Source organism: Xiphophorus hellerii, chromosome 1 (assembly GCF_003331165.1).
Source record: "Xiphophorus hellerii strain 12219 chromosome 1, Xiphophorus_hellerii-4.1, whole genome shotgun sequence".
Taxonomy (NCBI): Eukaryota; Metazoa; Chordata; class Actinopteri; order Cyprinodontiformes; family Poeciliidae; genus Xiphophorus; species Xiphophorus hellerii.
The window spans coordinates 21,354,015-21,376,487 of NC_045672.1; the positions used below are offsets into that span (position 1 = coordinate 21,354,015).

At 37.2% G+C, this 22,473-nt stretch overlaps 1 protein-coding gene across 9 annotated transcripts in view; it reads right to left on the minus strand.

Annotated features, from left to right (window-relative positions):
• LOC116718000 (serine/threonine-protein kinase WNK2) overlaps window positions 1–22,473 on the minus strand; it is a 49,625-nt gene that overhangs the window by 23,089 nt on the left and 4,063 nt on the right. For 7 of the 9 annotated variants that reach the window (XM_032560241.1, XM_032560071.1, XM_032559988.1 and 4 more), the window contains 8 exons: window positions 8,020–8,192; window positions 7,704–7,924; window positions 7,463–7,620; window positions 5,231–5,319; window positions 4,373–4,592; window positions 1,841–2,120; window positions 1,637–1,755; window positions 12–938 (listed from right to left, as the gene is read on the minus strand). In XM_032560241.1, coding sequence (XP_032416132.1) covers window positions 12–938; window positions 1,637–1,755; window positions 1,841–2,120; window positions 4,373–4,592; window positions 5,231–5,319; window positions 7,463–7,620; window positions 7,704–7,924; window positions 8,020–8,192 — 2,187 coding nt within the window. The remainder of the gene's footprint in view (window positions 1–11; window positions 939–1,636; window positions 1,756–1,840; window positions 2,121–4,372; window positions 4,593–5,230; window positions 5,320–7,462; window positions 7,621–7,703; window positions 7,925–8,019; window positions 8,193–22,473) is intronic. The other 2 variants (XM_032559901.1, XM_032560322.1) reach the window with 2 other exon arrangements.

Here is a 22,473-nt window from a genome sequence, read left to right on the forward strand (position 1 = left end):
CTGTAACCTACCACTTCAAAAGCACTGGTAGCTTGTTGCTTTCTGGAAAAATATTTCTCCTTCCAGTGCTGGAGAGATTCATGCTCTTCAAATAAGCCGTCACTCTGTGGAGGACTAGTTGGGACACATTCTCCATCACTGTGAGACGGCCTCCCGGCTGTTGAGGAGTGCAGTGGGAAAGTTTGGGATGGCGTGATGGCAGAAGGAACTGATTTACGGCTGATTATATTAAACAGGGACTGCTGCAGCATGGAAAAATTTGAATAATCGCTTGATCCTTTTGTCTGTCCGTAGCAAGAGGAAGGTAATTTTCCAGATAAAGGATGGTGGCGAATGTCAGATAGACAGTGATGTGTTGGTGAGACGGCAGTAAAGGGACGGTGGTTCCCATTTTGGGACTTTAACAGAAGCAGAGAAAGGCAGGCTTGGCACTCTGAGCTTCTATGCAGCGCAGAAAGATGGTTTTCGTTAGACGCTAGACTAAGAAGACTACTGAGGTCCGAGTGTCGGCGTGGACTCTGCACTGGGAGAGTCAAAATCTCACTGGCTGTTGGTGACGGCGATCTGACACCGGAGTCACTACGGCGGCGGAACTCGGTAGGTGAAGAAAGAGGGGAGAGATGAAACATCGGCAGAGTGGTTGGGGAGGGAAGCCTGCCCTCAGCTTCAGAGATAGGCTGAGGATGGGCTTCCCTGGGGCTGGTTTCCACCAGGTTCTCCCTTACAACGGGGATGGGACTGACTGATCTCCGGGCCTGAATGAAAGCATGGAGCTGAGCAATTTGGCTTGCCCTTTGAATGTCAATAACAGGGGCACTTCCCCTTCGTTCTGCACTTCCCAGTCGAGCCCTGAGCTGCGGGCTCAGTGGTGTCTGCCAAACTTCACTGATTTCAGAGGAATGAGGTCGGTCTGTCAGAAAATGGCTGCATCTCTGGCACTGACAAAGAACAACCCAAAAGCAAAATGTGTTACTCAAAAATCAACAGAACAAAACCTGAAAAAAGTGTATGAAGATGTATATGTAAGATTATGAAGGGTAATGTTTGCAGTGTGCATTTGAATAAATAAAATGAAGGTTCCTTTATTTCAACATGTCAATTAAAAGAGTGAAACTCAAACAGATTCATTAAAATACATTGACAAAAGTGATTTTCTTTCTGTTAATTTGGATTATTATGGCTGCCAGCTAAAAAAAAACACAAAATTGGTTTGAATAACTCAAAATTACATTTTGTAGATCAATTTTATGGTGCATAAGACCAATGAAGCACATGTAATAAAGACTATTAAGGCTATGCTTTGATTCTTTCAGACATGTTAAAGAAATCCTTGAATATCGGGGATGCTTAACCTCTTGCTCTCACATCCCGCACAAGAAACATATTCTTGAAATCCATTGGTGTGTGTAATGAATCCATGAAACATATGGATTTCCCTTTTTTAATTGATTGAAATAAAAATAATAATGTGATAATCTAATTTAGTGAGATTTATCTTTATTGAGCAAATGTCAGAGTGGAAATATAGCATCAGTGTTCATATATGGGGAAACGTGAGCAGAGATTGGTCTGAAAGTTTACATGTGCTTCAATAAGTCTGAATGCATACGTTTCACTAGGGTGATGTGATACAAACCTGCTGTGTTGCCATAGTAATAGGCTCCAGTAGGGACTGGTAGAGGACACTCTGCTGGCTGCTATGACAGTCTGAGTACACAGTAGAGCCCATGCCACTGTCAAGTGTGCCGTCTGCTGCTGAGACACACAAAAATGCACTTCTATGAAAAAAAAGTTAAAGATTTATGTGTTGTTTCTGGGCAGAGAGAGTGAAAACTCCTACATGTCACTGAAGTGGTACTGGTTGGCAGGTTGTGTAGCCTGCTGTGCTGATCTGCGTCTGTGTCTTCAGGTTCAACCACAAGAGGCTGTACAACATGTGGTACTGCACCCGCGACGCCCTCAGATGATGTCACATTAATCCTCTGGCCTCCGTCACCCTGATCCACCGGAGCTACTATAGCCGCCGTCCTCCCTCTTCTCCATTTTATCAGCGCCACACGGTCTCTGATCGACTTTCCCACAGTTTTAGCGTCGCTCTCTTGGAAGAAGCCCGACTCCACCTGACGAAAAAAAAGGGGGAAAGAATGATTTTCAAGATATTTTTAGTGCTGAGCACGTGAGATGGGACAGGGTGCATTAAAAATGGGAGAGTGGGAGGCAGACGGAAAGAACAAGCAAAGGAAGAAAAGGGAGGAACAGAAGAGCTATTTAAAGGGGTCAGAGCTGCGGGAAATGATTCCCTTTGTTAGTGTCTGGCTCATTGCTCACATCAGAGCTGGCAGAATTTTTACATCTACAAATATAGATGAAGCTGCGTAAGGATGACGTTAGAAACAAATTTACAGTTAAAAATATCAGGGGGTCTTTATTATGGATTAAAAAAAACACATCATTTATATTAAATTACTATGCAGCATAAAATACTTGGGATTGCTCAGAAAATCTTTAAGAGTCAGTCTACTGTGCTTATACAGTGTGCAAAACTGCAAACTGAGTTTTAAAGATCGGCTGTTTGCCTATTGCAGTGACATTCACTGTGCTGCTGCTTCCCGTCTGCTGTGTCACATGACCTGCTTCACACCATGCTCAGATTAGGGATCCAACTAATGATTAGTTTAGTTGACAACTAATCAATTTTCCCACATTTTCCAACAAATATTTCAATCCACCTGTGATTTTTACTGGCACAGCTTCTGTTTTTAGTATCGGTACATGTTTTATGACACCCATTCCAGCCTGCAGAGGTGTGCAGGTCTCCACACGATCATTCATTCTCATAGTAAATTAAATTAATAACCCGTTGAGCAAGTAATTGAAATGTTTATGTACGATCAGTCAACACAAAACTGTAAATATTAAAGATAAGTCAAACCTGAACCAATTTATTTTTCAGTGATTATAGTTTGAAAATATGTGGTTTCATTGCTTTTCTTATGTGAACATTTTCAAAAAAACAGTTTTCAGCATTCTCAAGTTTGGTGAAGATTAATTCAGTCTATGTATAACCAGTCAAGTCATTTTGAAGCTGAAGAAGATGGTCCATTCAAACAGCCCTTTATTAATGGGCTAAATCAGATGCACTGTCATGTGATCTCTAGTTACCAAACAGAACTGAAAAGGTATATCCTTTGCAACCATCATTCATTATGGCTTGCTTAAAATTATATAAAACATAATAGTTCAAACATTGACAAATGGTTGTGAACGCAAAGCACAAACTTGTTGAAACTTAAGGGAAAAGCACATGTAGCCACCAAGCACTATTCCTTGACGTGGTGCCCAGCCATCGTTCAATTTATCATTTATTTACTTTACACGTTTTATACTTTACTAATTCTAAATGCTTGTTCGCAAATTGTTGCAATCCTAGCTCAAATATTAATATTTTAATATTAATATTAATAATATATAAATATATAGCGACTTGACATTAGTTTCAAGTCGCACTGCCAAGAAAAAAGCTGTATGTTTTTTTATAAAAGGTTTTCTGCACAAGATTAATAGGAACTACACTAAAAGTGAGAGAACTTGTTAATAGTAGCCTAGCACCCCAACAAACTGCTTCCTATGGAGACATCATCCCTTAAGCATGATAAGAAATTACTGAAGACTGTAGGCAAAGTACTAAACTTTAACTAAGAATTGGGCATGAAATCTGAATCTACAACTGCCTAATGCATTAGATCAGTTAGATCTGTGACTAAAGGTCCTAAACACGAGTGCAGATGAACCACTATACATCTCTGCTATTGTTTTAGCATGTTAGAGGCGACAAACCAAAAATGGAAAAAATAGGGGGGAGCAGACAAGAAAGGAAGAGATACAAATATAGGTTGGTCATTGTTTTTTTTTGCAATGAAAAAAATTCCAGAGGCTCTAAATGACAATGTTTCATTCTCCATATGCAGTTTTATCAAAGGCAAAAATACCACAGCCATTTAAAAAAAAACATTTCTGTGGTTTAAGCAAATGTTAGATGAGAGATTGTAGAGACTTGAGGAAGTTGTGGTGGCTCCCACATGGAGAAAAACACTCTTTTTAATCTTTCATCCACTGGGAGCATAATCTGATGAAACACTAAAAATAGATAAATACATAAAATGCAATAAACATGTTCCTAGAACAGCAACGCAACTTATCTCCACTGTTGGCGTCCAGGCTTAATACATATAAAACCACTGAGTAACCAAGAATCTGAATAGATTAGGCTTCTAAAAGTGAAACAGTTTGAAAAATATGAAGATAGTCTGCATGAGGAACACAAACTAAGTTACAGCTCTTGTAAGTAATGTGTACTAAATAATTAACTAACCATTTCTTGTGCCACAACCTCAGGAACCTCCTTCTCCAAGTCAAATGTGAACTCAATGGCTCCACTCTCCTTGTACTTTCCTTTTAACTTCTTATGGTCCTCCACCCACAGTTTGAGAGCTATGGTGGGTTTTTTCCCATCGTCTTCCTCTGCAAGTTCCACCCTCACACCTGTGTCCTCGGCAAAGAAAGCATGGTTCAGCAGGTCCTTAATGGTATACCTGAAAAAGCAAAAAAGAAACAAAATAAAACTCAGACTAAACAATTTGGCCTAAGATTTGGTGGCCTGACAAGTGGTAACACAAAGACAGTAATAAGTCGACAGAAGTATTTTCAGCTATAATATATATATTTTTATTTATTCATATTTATTGAGTTTGTAGCTAGTGATGTTATTTTTATTATGCAAGAGGTAGTACTCTATACATATAATGAAATGCAAATCTTACAGTGCTTACATCAGCTTTTTTAAAACAAAAACAGATTTTTTTTCTTTTAGGGAAAATTAAAGCTCAAGTTTAATTGATTGATTGATGTTGATAAGAAACTGTAGCAGCCCTCAGCAGAAATTAAACGCAGTGAAGACATGACTTAGGTTCACTAAGTAATTGCATTAAAACATTACCGGGTGTTTTCCATTTGAGTTCCGGCAAATGTTCCCAAAAAAGGCCCACCACATGGTATTCAAGGCTCATTTGGCCTAATTGTAGGGAAACTCATTACATCACAGAACTTTAAGAGACTTTAGAAGGAAGACTACTTTGCTGTTGAAATCTTTAGTGTCAGAGAAACAGCAAAAGTCATTACATGCATGAGTACCTCTGGCCTTTGTTGGACAAGAAAAAAAAAAATCACTTACCGTTCCTCTTTCTTTTGACATATACACTCGCCAATGATCTCCTTGATTTCAGGATCCACAACCTTGTTGTAGCTGGCTGGCTTTACACCCTGAAAGGAAAGAGACATGAATACAGAAGACATGAAAAGAGATGAAAAAGTTTTCCTGATAAAAGCAGAAAGAAAGCTGAAGTGTGTGAAGGTTGTTCTTTTATGGGTTTCAATCTGACAGGTCTTGTCATTATACACACCCTTTGGTCAGATTGCAACTATAACAAATTCCTAACAGTTCAAATAGACCCATAGATCCTTATTCAAATTCAACAAGTCAAATCTGACTTCGTTAAAATCAAACAGGACTGCTGAACTAAGGCATTTTACAACACCATATATCACATTTATACAATAACGTATTTGAATTAAGCATTGAATGTGCCAAGAGTAAAATTTAAAAGTCAAGTATACACATCTTTTAGATCATCTTTTCACTGGGGACGTAAAACGTTATCAGTATCGCTTCTGATCAATCGCAAATTAATATTCCACTTTGGTCTGGCACAAGCAGCATCTAGAGACAGCTTCTCTAATGTTTCTAATCTATCAATGGGAGCAGAGAGCCTTTCTGCATTAACTGCATATACAGTAATCATGTCTTTGCTTATCTTGAAACGTTGAGAGCTAAAAAATCAATACCTTTCATCAAATATGGACGTCCATCATGACTAAAGACAACCCCCAAACTAAATGACAATTTGGAGTATGCCACGCCAAGAGATGGACACATTGTTCTATTAAATCATGATGTATGACCACATATGGAATAAAACCTAACAACTTTTAACCTCAATGTGTCTTGTTTTTATGAATCCCAGTTTGCACAGCATGAAACTCTTAACAGAAATTATGTAAAAAGTTTGATAAAGTAAAATTACATAACATGTAATAATAATCATAATAGTATAATCTATTATTTTGCAGGGTTGTCACAATAGTAAAAATCCAGACTCGATACTGATACTTAGTAAAATATGTGATACAATTTATAAAACCACTACAGCCTTTTTTGAAGTCATATATGACAGTATTTTTATTAGAGTAATTAGGTCAAAGTCAGGTAGAAAGCCATAAGCTCCCATTTAGAAAAAAAACTATTCAAGAGTCACTTCTCTTTACTGCAAAACAGGAAGTGTTTATTTGTTATGACAGCATGTACCGCAATGAAATATCATTGGATACTTTGTGCTTCCATTTGCTTTGGATTCTTGTATTCAAAATTGTTTTTTAATGTGGATCCAGAACATGGATCTGGTGCATGCAAATTTTTTTACAGAGTAGACAAGGTTTCTCGTGAATTCTAATGTATTCACCAGCAGCTGTTCAGTTTTTATGTTTCGGGTAATTTAGCACCATATTTTCTTTGATGATCAACTCCAGTCAGGATGGCCCGGTTGTTACTGATTCTAATTACTTTCTGCTTATATTGTCAGCTACACTATGTGTGCAGCATTTATTTATGTTTACTTGCTTTATATTTAGCTACATGCTAATTCTTTCACTACAGAACAGAGGGGTTGGTCATTTCGTCACTTTTAGTAGCTGATGTAGCCGCCAGCTGATTGAGATTTTTTTTGTGTTACATTGTAGCTACAACAGAACAGAGCAATCTGCTGCACCAACTCCATTCCTGAGAAACGACTTGAAGGTGGAACTCAAAGACACAACAATATTGTAAGTTTATTGTCTGGTATATTTAATACTCTTGTTTTTGAGATACAGGAGCTTCACTGACATTTTTAATCTGCTACAAAATTTCACTTTGTCTGCGTCATTCAGTTGGGCAAAACTTCTTCAAATGCTCAGACACTCTCTACACATATTTGTCATTTTCCTGGAGTTTTAAACTTCCAGAAGCAGCTCACCAAGTGTCGGTATGTGTGCAGTACTGCTGTAAGATGCTGTGTTCCCCTGGGAATTTAACAAGTCTTATGTATTGATTTTAATGCAAATTAAAACATTTACATAATTTTTGTAACAATTACATTGAAATATTGATTATTCTGATACACCTATAACACTGCTTGATATTTGCTCTCAACTGAATCCTTACTGTATTATCTACTAAATTCACTAGAAAGCCACAGACTACACTACATAATCTCAATCAATTTGGTTAGCTTTGTTTCCTCTTACTTTTGAGGGTTCTTTTCTAACTCTCAAAAGTTAGAAAAGAATTCTTGACCACAGGTCCACTTACACTAGTAACTTTACGATAAATCTGGGCAGCATTTTGACACTCTGAATAGGGATACTCTGAAGTGGCCATCTCTAGCATGCACATGCCAAATGCATAGACATCTACGGCCTCGTCATAGTGCTCTTCGTACATCTCTGGAGCCATGAACTCTGGAGTACCTAGAAAAAGAACGACAAAGTAATCGGACAGAATCATCAATGTCTCCAGCCTCATAGTTAAGTCCAATACCCAAATCTCATACCTATGACGCTTTTTGCAAAGGAGGCAGCTTTGAGTGTCGCCAGTCCTAAATCCCCTATCTTGACTGATCCTGTCGGTCCAGTAATGAAGATGTTGTCACATTTGAGGTCTCTGTGGATGATCGGTGGCGTCCTGGTGTGGAGAAAGTGAAGGCCTTTCAGGATCTGTCTGCACCAGCTTCTCAGGACTTTGGGTTTCATGACCTTGAAACGCTTTAGGTAACTAAGAGAAGGAGTGAGAAATTTGTATGAGTGTTTAAGTGTACATGACCATTCATTTCCACTTCTGGTGAAAGAAATCCCATTATGAATACTTACGTTTTTAGTGTTCCTGACGTCATGAGCTCTGTCACTAAAACAATGTACTTCTTTCCTTTTAGAGGAGATTCCCAGAAGTCATAGAAACGAACAATGTTGGGATGCTGTAGACCCTTCAACATCTCTGCCTCCTCTTTAAAGCGCTGGCGTTCAATTTTTGACAGCTTACGGTCCTGGAGGAAAAACAAAGCAAAATAAATAATCAATACTGAGTTCAAGCAGTAAAATGGTCAAAATGTCATGTATAACGTTGCTTCAAAGCAATGAAAAAGATATAAGAGCTCATCATTTTTCCTGCCATGTTCAAAGGCATGTCTCCAGTATTTATCAAATATTGGAATGGTGGGGTGCCATGTCTTTTATTCATGTTTGAACAATAAACACACCGGTACACATGGAAAAGTTTGTGAGAGTCAAAAGAAAACGCCATAGCCAGGCTACTTGACAGGCTCGCATGCGCTCAATACAAACTTTAAAAGTGCAATTACCCAAACCTAAAGTAGGTAGGCAGATGAAAAAGACCGGGGAATACAGCAAGGCCTAAAAAGCCCTGGGTTTTACTGTGAATGGAAAATGTTATGCCCTTTTTTATCTCTTCTGATAAGCTAAAATAGATGCAATATTGTTGCACATTTTGCACAAAAATATTTAAAAAGCTATATATGTTTATATATATAAGTTTTTGAATAAGGAATAAACTGATGAAGCTAAGTAGCCAATGTTTACAATGTGTTTAATCTTGAAATGCACATTCCAGTGAATCATTTGCACTTTTTCTCTTTTGAGAATGACACAGACAGAGCAGTCTTGATTAAATGTTACACATTGTGTTAATAAAGTCATGAACTGAACTGAACTTGGACATTGTTTTAAGATCTAAAACATTAAATGAGTTGCAATAGCTTAAATTTATGTTTTGCAGTTCATTTTACTAATCAGCTTTGATAAGCAGGGGATTGAACCAGTTAAATATGATCAGGTTCTCAATAATATTTCAATTTGGGGGACGTGGGGCATGAAGAATTAATGGAGAGCCACTAAATTAGACCAAATTAACTGTTGCCAACTCAATAATTGGTTGGGGTTCCTTCTGCATAAACTTCAGTAGCAGAGCAGCATGGCAAAGAGACAATGATCAAGTGGCTTTGGTAAGTAATAAAGGAAGCCCGTGTTACTTTAAACCAGCCATCAGCTCATCGACATATGACTTACTGAGATGGACCTGTATGCTTCGGAAAGTACAGTTGTAAAGACAGACACAGTTTCTGTCAGTTCACTTACACATCTACAACCAGAGCCAGAATAAGCTGATGATTAAAGAAAGGAATCTCCATTAGGAGACATTTTGAAACATTATGAGGAATAAAATAACTTTCCCTGAACATTTTCCACATATTTAAAAGTCTTTGAATACTTTTTAACAGCACATCCATCTGCTCTCCAAATTGCCAGATCAAATCTTAAGAAGTATTAAAGAATCTAGATAGTGAAACGTGACAACCCACAGACGCTCTAAGTAGAACAAACTAGACATGGTAGCTGTCACACCCACATCATGCTGCAGTCTTAAAGGTTATGTCACTAATCTTTTCCATCTTTCTCAGCCTGTTTCACATGTGCACTCACTCTCTTAACCATCTTCTGCTCCCATCTCTCCTGCCCCCACTCAGCGGCACATCACTTCCCTGCACCCTTCACATCAACCACTCCCTTCTTCATCCCCAACCAAGCACTGAAGCATCCTCCAGAATCCCTGTCTCCATTACAGTCACTGCATTTCTCTGCAGGGAGGATTTTGACAGTACTTTGCTTGCGTTGTGCATTTCCTTCAAAAATAAACAAAATCACCTTGCATAACAGAGACGCAATTACTGAGGGAAAGCCAGACCCCCCACCCCAGACAAAGATCAGCGACAATGACGTCGGAATGAAACCCAGTCGAGTTAATTATTCAAGTAACATTAGCTTGTCTAAAACAGAAAAAATAAGATCACATCAGTCTGCACAACCTAAAATTAACTGTGAAGATGAACTGTGATAGGAGTTGAGTGGTATGATGGTAAAGCATAGAGTATGTGTGAGAGAATGTAGCATATCATGTTTTGTGTGCGAGTGTGTGGGGGGTGGTGATTTTCACTGCACTCTTCTGAAGCCCCATGAATTATTCAGTTCTGCAGAGAACTCTTTCTGTCGAGGCAAGCTGAGCAAAAGAGGGCTGGGTTATCCCAAAGCGCTCTTTCCTTCCACAGGAACATCATACAGCGTAAGGTTTATCTGAGACATGTCTTAAAGGGCCAACGGTAAAGAATGTAAAACACAGCTTGAAGCATGATTAACCCATGAGAAATGCAGCTTTGATCCTTTAAGGCAATACCCTCCTTCTTGTCTCCTGGTCCCTCGCCTCCCCTCCTAGTCTCACCGCTCATCTCCCAGGAATCACGCTGCTTTAAATAACGGCAGATTCAGAGCAGAGCGCTTCCTGAGTCCCATTCACACTCTCCTCACACCCCTGCATTTGCTTCCTCACTTCTATTTCCTTCTTAGCAGACACTGGGGCTACTCCATTATTCAGAAGTCACATGCACCGTGAGCTCAGAGGTGTTGCTCGCTGCATGTCGAAAAATACAAATACATCTCCAGATTGCTGTCATGAAAACCATCAGATAAAGTGGCTTATATAAAAGGCGACATTGTTTTATTGCTACTCAAAGTCATGTAGGGTTACTAAAAGTAGAGCTTCAGACATTATATTGTGTTTAAGCAGGAAGTGTTTTACCTTATAGTGTTTGTGTTTACGTATTAATACCAACAATGTTTTATGCTACAGGACAAACTACACAGGTTCAGATTACAATACCAGTATTTAGCAACAGAGACGAGGTTAAACACACAAAAATGAGCTGCATATAGGGGGAAAAAATGGTGACACCAAGAAAAAACGATCCCCAAAACTGAACTTTGCACTGCTGACACACACTACGCTTGTGTGTTCAGCTCTATTAGTATAACACCTCTGTTAGAAAGAATTATAAGTCCAAATGGGATACATTTTAGATTAATCTGTGCTGAAAGTAAATGTTTGGCCTAATATCAAACATAATAAATGTTTGATATTATGTTTGATAATAATATCAAACATAATAATATCATATGGCCATTTCTATATTGCCTTTACTGCACAAATATTAAAATAGATAGAAACTTTTTAAACTACTTTGAACTGCACTCACAAACTGAGTTCACGGTACTGTTCGATAACTAGGATCAATTGGAATGTATGTATCACTGAATTTAAATAACTTTTTGTAATGTTTCTCAAGATGACATTTGTGGTGGCATGGCACAGTATAAATAAACTGAATTGAAACATTGTAAAAACAAAATAAAAATAAAAATAAGAGGTGTATAATGTAAAAAAGGAATTTCCTAATTGCTCTACATAAACTGACCTGCTATTGACAGTTTAAAAACAAAACACCTAAATTGCTTTAAAGAGAGGTGACCGCACATTAGCGGTGAAATTGCTTCTCTAAATATAAAAATTGTAGTTACCTTTGTTTACTTTGATAACAAAGGTAAAGCATGTTCTGATAAACATCACCATCCAAGTTGGTGTTAAGCAGCGGACCCACCTTTAATGTTTCTCAGGAGTTAAAAAAAAAGTGACCATTTAGAGTCATATCCATTTTCTATTGAACTGCTCTTTCAGAATGAGCTGACAAAAAATACTCAGTATTGTTCAAAACTATTATACTTAGGCCGTAACTAGACCTCTCTGGATCCAGAGTTATTGTCTCGTTAAGGTCCAAAAAGCATTTCTTTTTCAGTAACCTTTACTGGAGGACAGATATTCTTGTTTTATGCAATGATGATCTAGCTCCATATAATCTGGTGTACTGTTAAGAGTCTTTATCGCATTAAAGGATGATGAGGAAGGGTACAATGGGATTCTGGGAATCTTAATTATTTTAATTATCTTATTGTTCTAATGGATTTCTATATGTAAAAAGAAAAAAAAGAAATCTGAGCATTGCTAAAAGTCTAACACCATGTTTCATTCTAGATTAAGGTTTTAACAGTTATAATCAACTCATGTTTTCTGTTTTACATAAATTTAAGACACTGTGCTGAATAAACTGTGAGATAAAGTGTTTCAAAAGAAATGGATTCATGCCAAAGGGTGCAGAAAGGCACATGGGTCAGCCTGAGATTAAGAAAGACATAAGTGACATTTTTGAAAAAAAAAAAAAAAAAAAAGAAAAAGATGTCCAGCCCCGAGTTGAAGGGCTTGAGGTCGGTCTAGGTCACAGTGAGTCATGTTCATCTTGTCTGATATTGCAATGGACACGGAATAAGCCAACCACCGGCTCAGTAGAGGATTGATTTGCATTGCATTATATACATGCAGACCAATGTTGGTCACTTGGGCTGATTTGATTGTGGGAGACCAAAATTGATTGATGTGGAGAGTAGATCTCCCCAACTGTTCAGCCGTACTCAGTTGAGCGATGGCGTCTCTTAAGTTCAATTATTAAAAAAAAAAATAAAAAATTCAGATCGCTGGGAGGGGGAGTTCCAGTTACTTTAATGGACAACCAAACAAACCCAGGAAAACTCTTATAAATTATTCCTGTGTCTGGAAAAAAAAAAGTCAGTGCCTATATACACAGAGCTAGGTGCTGATCTATCTATGCCAGAACTTCTCTCTTTAACACAATATCTGTTTCCCAGATTAGCAAGCCAGCAATTTGACTGCATATCTTCAAATAAACCTGAAAAGAAATAAGGTAGATGGCTTAAGATACATCTACAGTATAGCTAAAAGTCCTATAGCTATGAATACTTACACAACCTCATATGGATAAAGTCCACAAGTTTTATTGCAATATTTAAATATACGAGATCTGAGACACTGATTTGTTAGGAGTTCCAACAAAGCTCTCCAGAGCTCTAATTATGTCAGAGATACTATGTACCTATTTGATTAATCCTTCTACACAACTTTCTGTTCCAGAACAAGCTTTTCACAGAATATGAGAACTGATCTGGACCACATCATTAACAAGCAGATTAACAAAACCTGGAAGCCTGGATTAAATAATGTTAGCGTGACAGGGATTTTTCAACTTCTCATTCTGTTCTACTTTAAATATGGAAAAACACAAAGGAAGAACATTGAATGTTTGCTTAAGTAGCTTAAGAAAATCATTTCCTCACTCAATGCACTATATTTTTTTGAATCACCTTGTGAAGGACTCGTAGTTGCACTGAACAAATGGCTGTGAAAGCACCTTAACTCTGCAATGAAATACTCATAACAATGTGATGCTTTATTGATCCATTTGCAATCTGGTCTCTTTACTGGAGGTCAGAGTGCTGGAAAAAGACATTGCTACATCTTATTCAGTTTGTTAACTGCGGATGTTTTCCTTGATGGAAAACAAAACCTGCTTACATGGCTGAATGTGTGTATGATAATTTGCTTAGCCACAGCTACTCCCCATGTTTAACAGGTGACTGCTGCATTGCACTGTAACAGAAGCTGACGCAGGGCGAGCCTTGAGCCAGCAGACTGCCAGCAGATGAATTGTGTCCGATAGTACTTGAATGCAGGAGGCTTTTAACCAGCAGATGTGCCTGCAGCTATTACACCTGTTTAAGTTCTACAGCAAAGGCTGTGCAAGGCACATTCAGGGTGGCAACCGAGCATCTTCACAAAGAGAAATACCGCAAGAGGGCTAAATATGTATCACATATGCTCACCAAGAATAAACCAACTACAGGAACATCATCAATACAACAAGAGAAAAACAATATATAAGCCACCATAATGACTGCTTTTCAGTTAAAGATTTCAATTCATGAGCTAACAAAAACACTGACACAAATGCAAGTAGATCATACAAGAAAAAAAAATGAGCCAGATTAAAAATGGACAACGTACCAATGTGTGGCGTGGGTGTGCTAAAGAAAGAGAGTTTGGCATACAGTTTCGAACACACTTCAGCTGGAGCTAGACATTGCACCCGTTTGACATTTTGAATCTTTGCACTTATGTTTGCTTTTCTGGATACAAAAGGTGCCGTCTGCAGTAGGACGTTTCAGGACCAGCAAGACATTTTATTCCCACTTTGACAACTGAGAATTTAAGGTAATGTTCTGTGTTCTACCCATAGTCTACTGTAACTAAATGTGTCTGTGTGGATAAAATAAATATCTACCAGCAAAAAAGGCAATTTTTTCGGCTGGTAGAGATAATTTGGTTTAATCAGAGCTTATGATAGAGAAGTATTTCTTTTGAAGGATCTTTAAAAAAAAAAGTCTACAATTTGGTTACTGTTTATCTCCTTTATAGGAATACGGGGACAGTTATATTTCCACAGTGCAGTTAACATTTTAAACTTCACCATTTTCCCCTTCTTTGAGGTCATGCCTTGATAATCATTGAGTGTTTGCATGGCTTCCTGTATTTCTATATGCCGTTTTCACACAAACAGTTTGTTTTTTTTGGGAGAAAAAAACAAACAAAGAAAGTTTTTTTTCCCAAATTGGAGGTTTTTAAGAAACTGATTTGGTTGACTAGCTATACAGAGAAAGCGAAAGAGATCTACACATGTTGACCGTTTTATTTTTTTTCAAGACACAAAATCAATAGAGCAATTTCTATTGTTTATTTCCAATCTGTTTCACTTTGTCCCAATTTTGCTTACATTAAACTTCAAATGTGAGCTAATGACGGTAAAACCTAAGAGGAAAAGGTGAAACAGTGCCATTGAAATCATGAGCTGAAAGACTAAAATATGTTGCAAAAATATTAAGGCCTAAATTAGAGAAAAGGAAACATACGTTTGGGTTTTCAGCAGAGCGTGAGACGCGACAGCTGGTGGTGACATCCTCAACACACACCCAGCATCAAGCTGAAAGGCACTCAGACCTACTGTAAAAATCACTGGCTAGGAAATACAATTAGCTATGGTGTTGTCATACACACAGTGGCAGTTTCACCTGACTTGAGACAAATATTTACAAATGCTTGATTCTCATAAAAGTCGAAAGCCTCAGTAAGCCAGCACAGGCAGGTAAAAGCAGAAAGTGAGGATTAGGAGCTTTTAATTTTACAGGTAAACCATCATATAAAGGGCTCATAAAATGTGAGGAGTGTTTATGTGAAAATGCCCCAAGCTCAACTCGGCGACCTGGTTGACCTCCTTTCAAATTATGCAATCATTTATTAAATGGTAAGAGATCAACACCTTTGCACGGTTTTGATCAATTATGATATCTGGACACAACTAAACATCACACAAGCAGAAACCAATAAGATGACTTCTGATATTTAAAAGGGGTTCAATTCATTTTATTCATAGAAACACCTGATGTTTTTTCAGTTGTTTTCAAACAAATAAAATTAATGAGTTACAAAAGAACCTGCATTACTACAAATGTCACCAACCTTTGATATGCTTCTAGACCAAAAAAAATTTAAGGAAGCTCTCATTTAACAACTTGTTTTTAATAACTTGATAAATAATAAAAAATGGATGGATGAATGAACAGATATTTCAACACTACCTCTGGAGGGTCCTTACCCTTAACCCATGCATCAGTACTGCAGGGACCAGGTAGTAAACAAATATAGCTGTAGGACTCTGAAGTAAAACCCTCTACCACAACTACTGAAAATAAATTTGGATAAGCCTGCCTTCTATGAAACTGTTCCACTTCAACAATTCAAGAAGGATTTGTTTCTACGTAAACCTGCAGGAAATCTCTGCTACAGCTTTTAAAATGGTATCCATCACCACTTCAGAAGGCTGGTTGTTACTGAGAAGTCACAGCATGTAGAAAGCTACGAAGGTTTAGATGTCAACCATGTGAGTAAGCAGCAATTATGTGAAACCAACAGTTAATATACATGTTGATCTGGAACTGTTTAACAGTCAATGCATTCCAGAGCCAAAATGAATAAACGCAAACATACCCACACTCCAGCCAGCCTTGTGGGAAGGCCTGTTCAAGCAGGATGGCAGGCTATTTTTGCTTTCATCTTTTCACTGAAACTCAACTTCCAGGGACTTCAGATCTGAGAGGAAACTCATAATAGTGAAGGAATCTTCAGGTTACATCACACCTGCCTCGAGGACTAAAACCAGTAGGTACTTCCTCTGATGAGAAATTGTACTGGTGTTTCCTTGTTCACAGGAACCTTCTATGAAATCTATTAAGTAAGTAATTTTAACAAGAATTTTAAAATTCCCCTTCCAAGTAAAAAACCCAAGATGTTGAAAGACATGTATAGATGCTTATGGAAACATATCTGAATTGTACAATATTAAGAAAACATGTGACGTAAAATAACATTGGTGAATGTTGTGAAACTTGTGTTAAAAAGTAAAATGTTTTTTATTTTGCTTTAAGTTCACAGCAAGCAATATTGATGAAGCTGCTGCTGCTGAATGTAGTTTTTGTTAGGTTATGGCTTTCCAGGCACCAGGCATTGAAACTGTTTTTCCAACAGTGCACTGAGTCATTTGGATGGAGCTTCATGGTGAACAATGAGCCTTTTATTTCCCACAACTAATTTAGAGCTTGGAGATCAAGCAGCTTTCAAAAAGTAGTATCATGCTGTCCTAAAACTGTGCCCTAATTATGAGCCCATATTATATTGTACGGAAAATGTATTTTTTACTATACATTTTTTAAAAAGTGCAATATGCAAATTATCATTTATTTATATTCAATGATTTACATCTAAATTAATTAACATAGAAAATCAAAAGATAAAATAATAAATACCTGTATCCTAAATATTAATTGATGTTATAGTGGGGAGATTTCAGGATTCCACTAAAATAAAAGAGGAGGACATATTATGCAACCAAACTGTAAGCGCTACAGTTACAGTAAATGCTCTACATTGCTATTCTAAATATACAAGGAGAGACAAAAATATTCAATATTTTCTAAAATTAAAGGTATTAATATACGTTTAAAAATTACTGTTTCAAATGGCAAAAACAGAATTAAAAAGACAGGAATGCTCAAGTGGGGGCTTTTTTGTCATTACATCAGTATATGGAGGTCAAGCAGACATTGTATTGAAATTGTTAATTGTTTTTACTCCAAGAACATAATCAGGTGGTCTGAACAGGAAACAAAGTTGCAACAGGTTTGTTCACACAAACAACCAGCTCAATTCCAGAAAGGATAATTACTCTTAATGAGCTGTAGTCAGACTTCCCATTACAGGGAGATGAAACAGAGAGGTCAGTAGTTATTTAACATTGTGTGCATGTTGAAAAAAAGTCTGATAGATTTGGCATTCAAGGTAAAACAAGGAGCAACACAAGTTGTAAGATACAGTAAAAACTTCTGGTAAATTTTAGCTATCCAATAAAACAGACGTGCATTTGACCTTAACTGATCCAAAAATAACGGAAATTATTATTCAATGTTCAATTCAAATCGCCTTTTTTTACAATATATTTATAAAGAGGAAACGTAAGCAACCAACATCTCACCTTTAAAAGACTGTTTACAAGGTGAGTGAAACTAAAAACCTTTTATAAAAAGCTCCTTAAAAAAGGGAAGATGAAATCTAAACCTACTTGTAAAAAAATAATCAAGAGTGTCATTTGTAATTTGGTAAACCTGAGATATTGCTAATGGAAAGTCGACACAGAAGTAATTTATATATTGACCAGTAACGTAAGGTAGTCAGTACAGCAGTTAAGATTAAGGTCATAAACGACCAAACAAAACATTATAAAACCTAACAAGTACAGCAGCACGGAGAACATGGAATATGCAATAATACATAACTCAGCAGTCTTAATGTTTTTTACTCAGTAGATTCTCTGCTTACTGCAAAAAACAAAACAAACAAATAAAAAAAATTTAAAAAACAGTGTAAACATTTCACCAGCATGCCATATTTGGCTACTTCCTTGCACATAGAGCCTGAATCTGTAATAGTTATGTAATTAGCAAATATATTTTTAATTCGTAACAGTGAACACGGACAGAGCAAAAATAATAAATCTGCTACACATTGTCCAGACCAACTAAACCTTCATCACTGATCTATCGCAGTCGTCCAATAATGCAAAAATTACTTCTTCTCCTATCACTTCTCATGCCAGGCCTGATAACATCCTTCACTACTGATGGCACTTCTAATCTGGGAAATAAAATATTCACAGCCAAAATTAAATGTTTGTGTGTTCAACTAGCAGGGGATGAAATATTCCCAAAAAGTAAAAAAGGAAAAAGTCAGTCATAAAAAACAAAAGGTATTTCACCCTTTCCTTTATTTTTGATATTCCAAAAGATTCAATCGTTAATGCGAATTCCGAATTAAAACAACATGTCATTTAAACACTGTGCTGAATCTATGTCTCAGTATTGTTTAACAGACAGAAAAACATTTTTCTGTGTTTTTAAGTGGCAAATTTTCCATTATTCCTGTTGGAGCAACACATCAGGCAAGATTGCTGTGGTTTCCAACAGGTTTGTCCCTAAACTCTGGTTGGCTGAGTGACACAGGAACTCAAGCATGTCTGAACATGGGAGATTCTGAAATGGCACTAGCTACAGTCACCAAGTCTGATCTACATTGATCTCCTGCTGCCTTGTCTGTAAACAAATAGACACTTGGTTAAACTTTTGCTTTGGAGTACCTATGGATGAGTTCGAGTTGTTAGATATGTTCACAGGAAACTATATACTCCTCTACACAACTCAGAGTTATTTGTCAAAAAAATATCTTACACTGACTGAATTGTGTAAAGGATCCATGTTGTGTTGTAATCAAGACATATGTATGTGTTGTCTTTTTCTGACCATTTTCTGCAAACCTTAGAGATGGGGGTACAGAAATCCCAGTAAAACAATATTTTTTTAAATACTCAGACCAAGTCTGCAACAGCAATTATTTAACATCTAAAATATTTTTTCTTTCCCATTCTCTTGCTCGGTTTGAACTTCAGCAAGTCATCTAAATGTCTAAATTCACTCAGTTTCTGCCATATGACTGACTGAGACTTTGTGTTTACAAATGCCCAATAAAATGGCTGGTAAGTGTCATTTAATTGTTATTTATACTGCCGCTTTATGCAACCTACACTTCTCTTTCACATTTGGTTCTGCAACTGTGAAAATTTACAGTTACACCACAAGCTGCACAGTTCTTTAATGCTTTGGCTTGAAGAATATTATCTGACAGATAAAAAGTCTCCCATTTAAGCTGTTTGTGCAAGATACAGAAAATCAGCAGAAAACATTTTTCAAAAAGAAAAAATAAATAAAGCACCACTGTGTAGACAGACCTTTAATCTGATCTCAGGTAACAGTGAAATCAAGAACTTGTAATCAAGATATACCAAGCCAATCTTGAGGTCAAGGCTTTTGTTTACGTGCCACAACATTGCCAAACCATCCAAGGCGGACAGTCAGATATCTCCATCATGGCATCTTCAACAGCTCCTCATTTACAAGCCAAGAATCTGATTGATTCTGAATGAAAACAAGCTCCCAGCCAAATACCAGAGAAATGTCAGCAGAGTCAGAGGTAAACTGTGTCTGGAAGAGTGCACATAGCGTTCAACACCAAGATAAAAATCTACATGCGGAGTCCCAACTGGCAGAAGCAGGAAGTTCTTAAGGTTTTAAACAAATTCCAGTGAGCAACGACGGAATAAGGAAAGGCAAACAGCAGCATAGGAAATGTTTATTCAGAACAATTGGAGACTCTTGCATCCTCCTTGCAGATTAACATCACAGCTTGTGTCAAGGCCATCTGTGTTACATAAAAGACTGGCACAAAAACAGTGTGCCTCTCCTCTCCTCATCTCAAGGAGAGGAAGACATGGGCATGCATCAAAGGGTGTTCAAAGTAAAATAATATAAAATGTAGAATACCATGGTAGACTTAAATTTCTAAACCAGAAAGCCTAATTTCTTCTAATAAGGCTGGGAAAGGTAAAACTGCCATTGTCAAAACCTTTCAAGAAACATGCATGACAGGAATGATATTTTCATTGGGAGCTGACTTCTTGACTTGTTGATGCTTGTGCTTAAAAATGTTGTTGAATGTGACCAAGATGTGGAGATATTGTGGGCAATGTGGGTTGTTCTTGGCTCAGACAACTAGTCTCTACATAGACTTAATGGGCTACCAAAAGATCTTCAGATGACAGCTGTGAGCCAGATACCATAAAGGACAGTAATAAATCAAAACACACTAATTTCAGGTCTCAAAATATAGTTTCTATGTAAACAAACACACAATGAAGAGTATATAAAATACAGACCTAAACTAATACCCTACATTCAAAGCAATGAAGCACAACTCTGCAGTAGCAAGATTATGATGAACAAGAAAACATTAAATCTTACTCATCTTTGAATTTTCAATGTGTGCAATATCATAATTGTAATGGTGTGCTTGGATGCAATATTTGTAGTCATAGGAATATGCAAGATGCCATTTAATTTTGATGTTTACCAAACAACATAAAAAACTTTGCAAATACAATTTTGGCATAGCTGATTTGTAAGTATGCCTCTTTTTGTGTGTATTTTTGTACGTGCATTGTATTTAAGTGTTCTCCGTTAGTGATTTTCTTTGATGTACTTAGTGTTCTCTTTGTATTTTTTCTTGATTCTTGTAAAGCGCCTTTGAGTGTTTAGGAAAGTGCAGTAAAAATAAATTGTATTACTAGTATTACAATTATTTTAGAATTTCTTTCAACTTATGCAGACTTACGTAGGTTTCAAAGGCTGAAACAACGTGCTTAGGAAGGACGAGTAAAAACAGCAGGAAAAGGAAGAGCACCAGCAGCAACATCACACTGGCAGGTATGAACTGACGCATGGTTGAAATGCACCTTGTATATCTCATACCTGAAGAAGTCGGGAATGTGACAACCATACTGCAAACGTTCAAAATGGTGAAGAAGCAAAATGGCCAGCACTCGGTAATGCCAGAAAAAGCAGGATTGAGCAAACAAACACAGGTAAAGTCAAGTTAGGAATGCTTTTTATTTAAAGACGCATCAAAAACACAAGATCCGCTGCTTTGTTCAACCGAAATGTAAAAGGTAAATGGCAATGTAATGTAAATGTAAATGTAATTTAAATGGTAAATGTAATGTAAATGGCTAATGTAAAATGTAAATAGTTTTTTTTTTGAGCAAATAGAGAAAGTAACCAGAAAGGGTTACATATTTTGTCTATCTTTTGTTAGGTTGCCACACAAAAATATCAGGAAATTTGTTTAGTCAAAATAACGCTGTGTTTTTCATCATTAGTTGAGACAAGTATGATTTTTTCTGATAGTTTGTAATTTAGTTTTGCCTCTGATGATTTTTGAATGCATCCAGAGATTGGGGAGCTGTATTGTATTACACATGCAACAATTAAGTAAAATAAATTGTTTTTATAAACTCAATGATTTCACTAATGATGAAATCACAATAGTGAACAAAAATATCATGACTATATATTGTTTATGAAACTATCATCCCTAAGCCAAATACATTTCTTATTGAAATTAAAATCATAAAGACATATCTATTATTATAGGAGGTTAGAATACAGGAGCAACGAACCCTGAAAATTGCAGTTCACTATCCTAATCTTAAAGGTAAACCTAACACCTCTTTTCAGGTACAGATGAGTCTCCATGATTAATTAGCAAAGTTTAGGCTCACTTTTCAAGCGCTTTTGTGTCAAACCCACTGGCAGAGAGGCATTTAGTGTACAAAGACCACATCGTGGCAGACACTATCAAAACACAAATCCCCTCACGGCATGGGGCAACGTCGCTGACCTCCAGACCAAAACATCCACCATAAATCTTGCTGTCCAAGTGTGGACACTTCTTTGAAGAGCTACTGGACTGCAGGTTTGTGATCCCGACACCACCCTTGGTGCAGAAGGACTGCACACTGCGGAATTTCCTCCCAATACAGCGAGTGCTTACAGACGGGAAAAAATAAATTACGCTTTCGAGAAGTCCTGCCAAGCCATGATCTCTTTTCTGCGATAAGTATTTCCTGACTTTAAAACGCTGACAGAATTTGCAGTGATTACTCTGCTGCAGCCACAGTGCTGGCTTCAGTTACCACAATACAACGCAGTTATAAGGAGACAGCTGAAGATGTTTCCCCTGATCCATTTGATCAAATTAAACCGGTACAACATAGACCTCAGACTGGACTCACTCCGACAATTGACATTTTACCAACCAGGAGTTTTACACAAGCACAGATCAATGGGGCAGCAGAGTATTTCATGTTACGGATGTGGCTTTATGTCTTACTCCATCAAGAAGAGACCCTACACAACAGGAGTTCTGGTTATGCAATCTCTGCATGATGGACCTGCATGGTTTGACAGCCTCTCAAGCTGTGATTCAAGTCGTATTTTCTTTGTAATTTAATGTGCAAACTC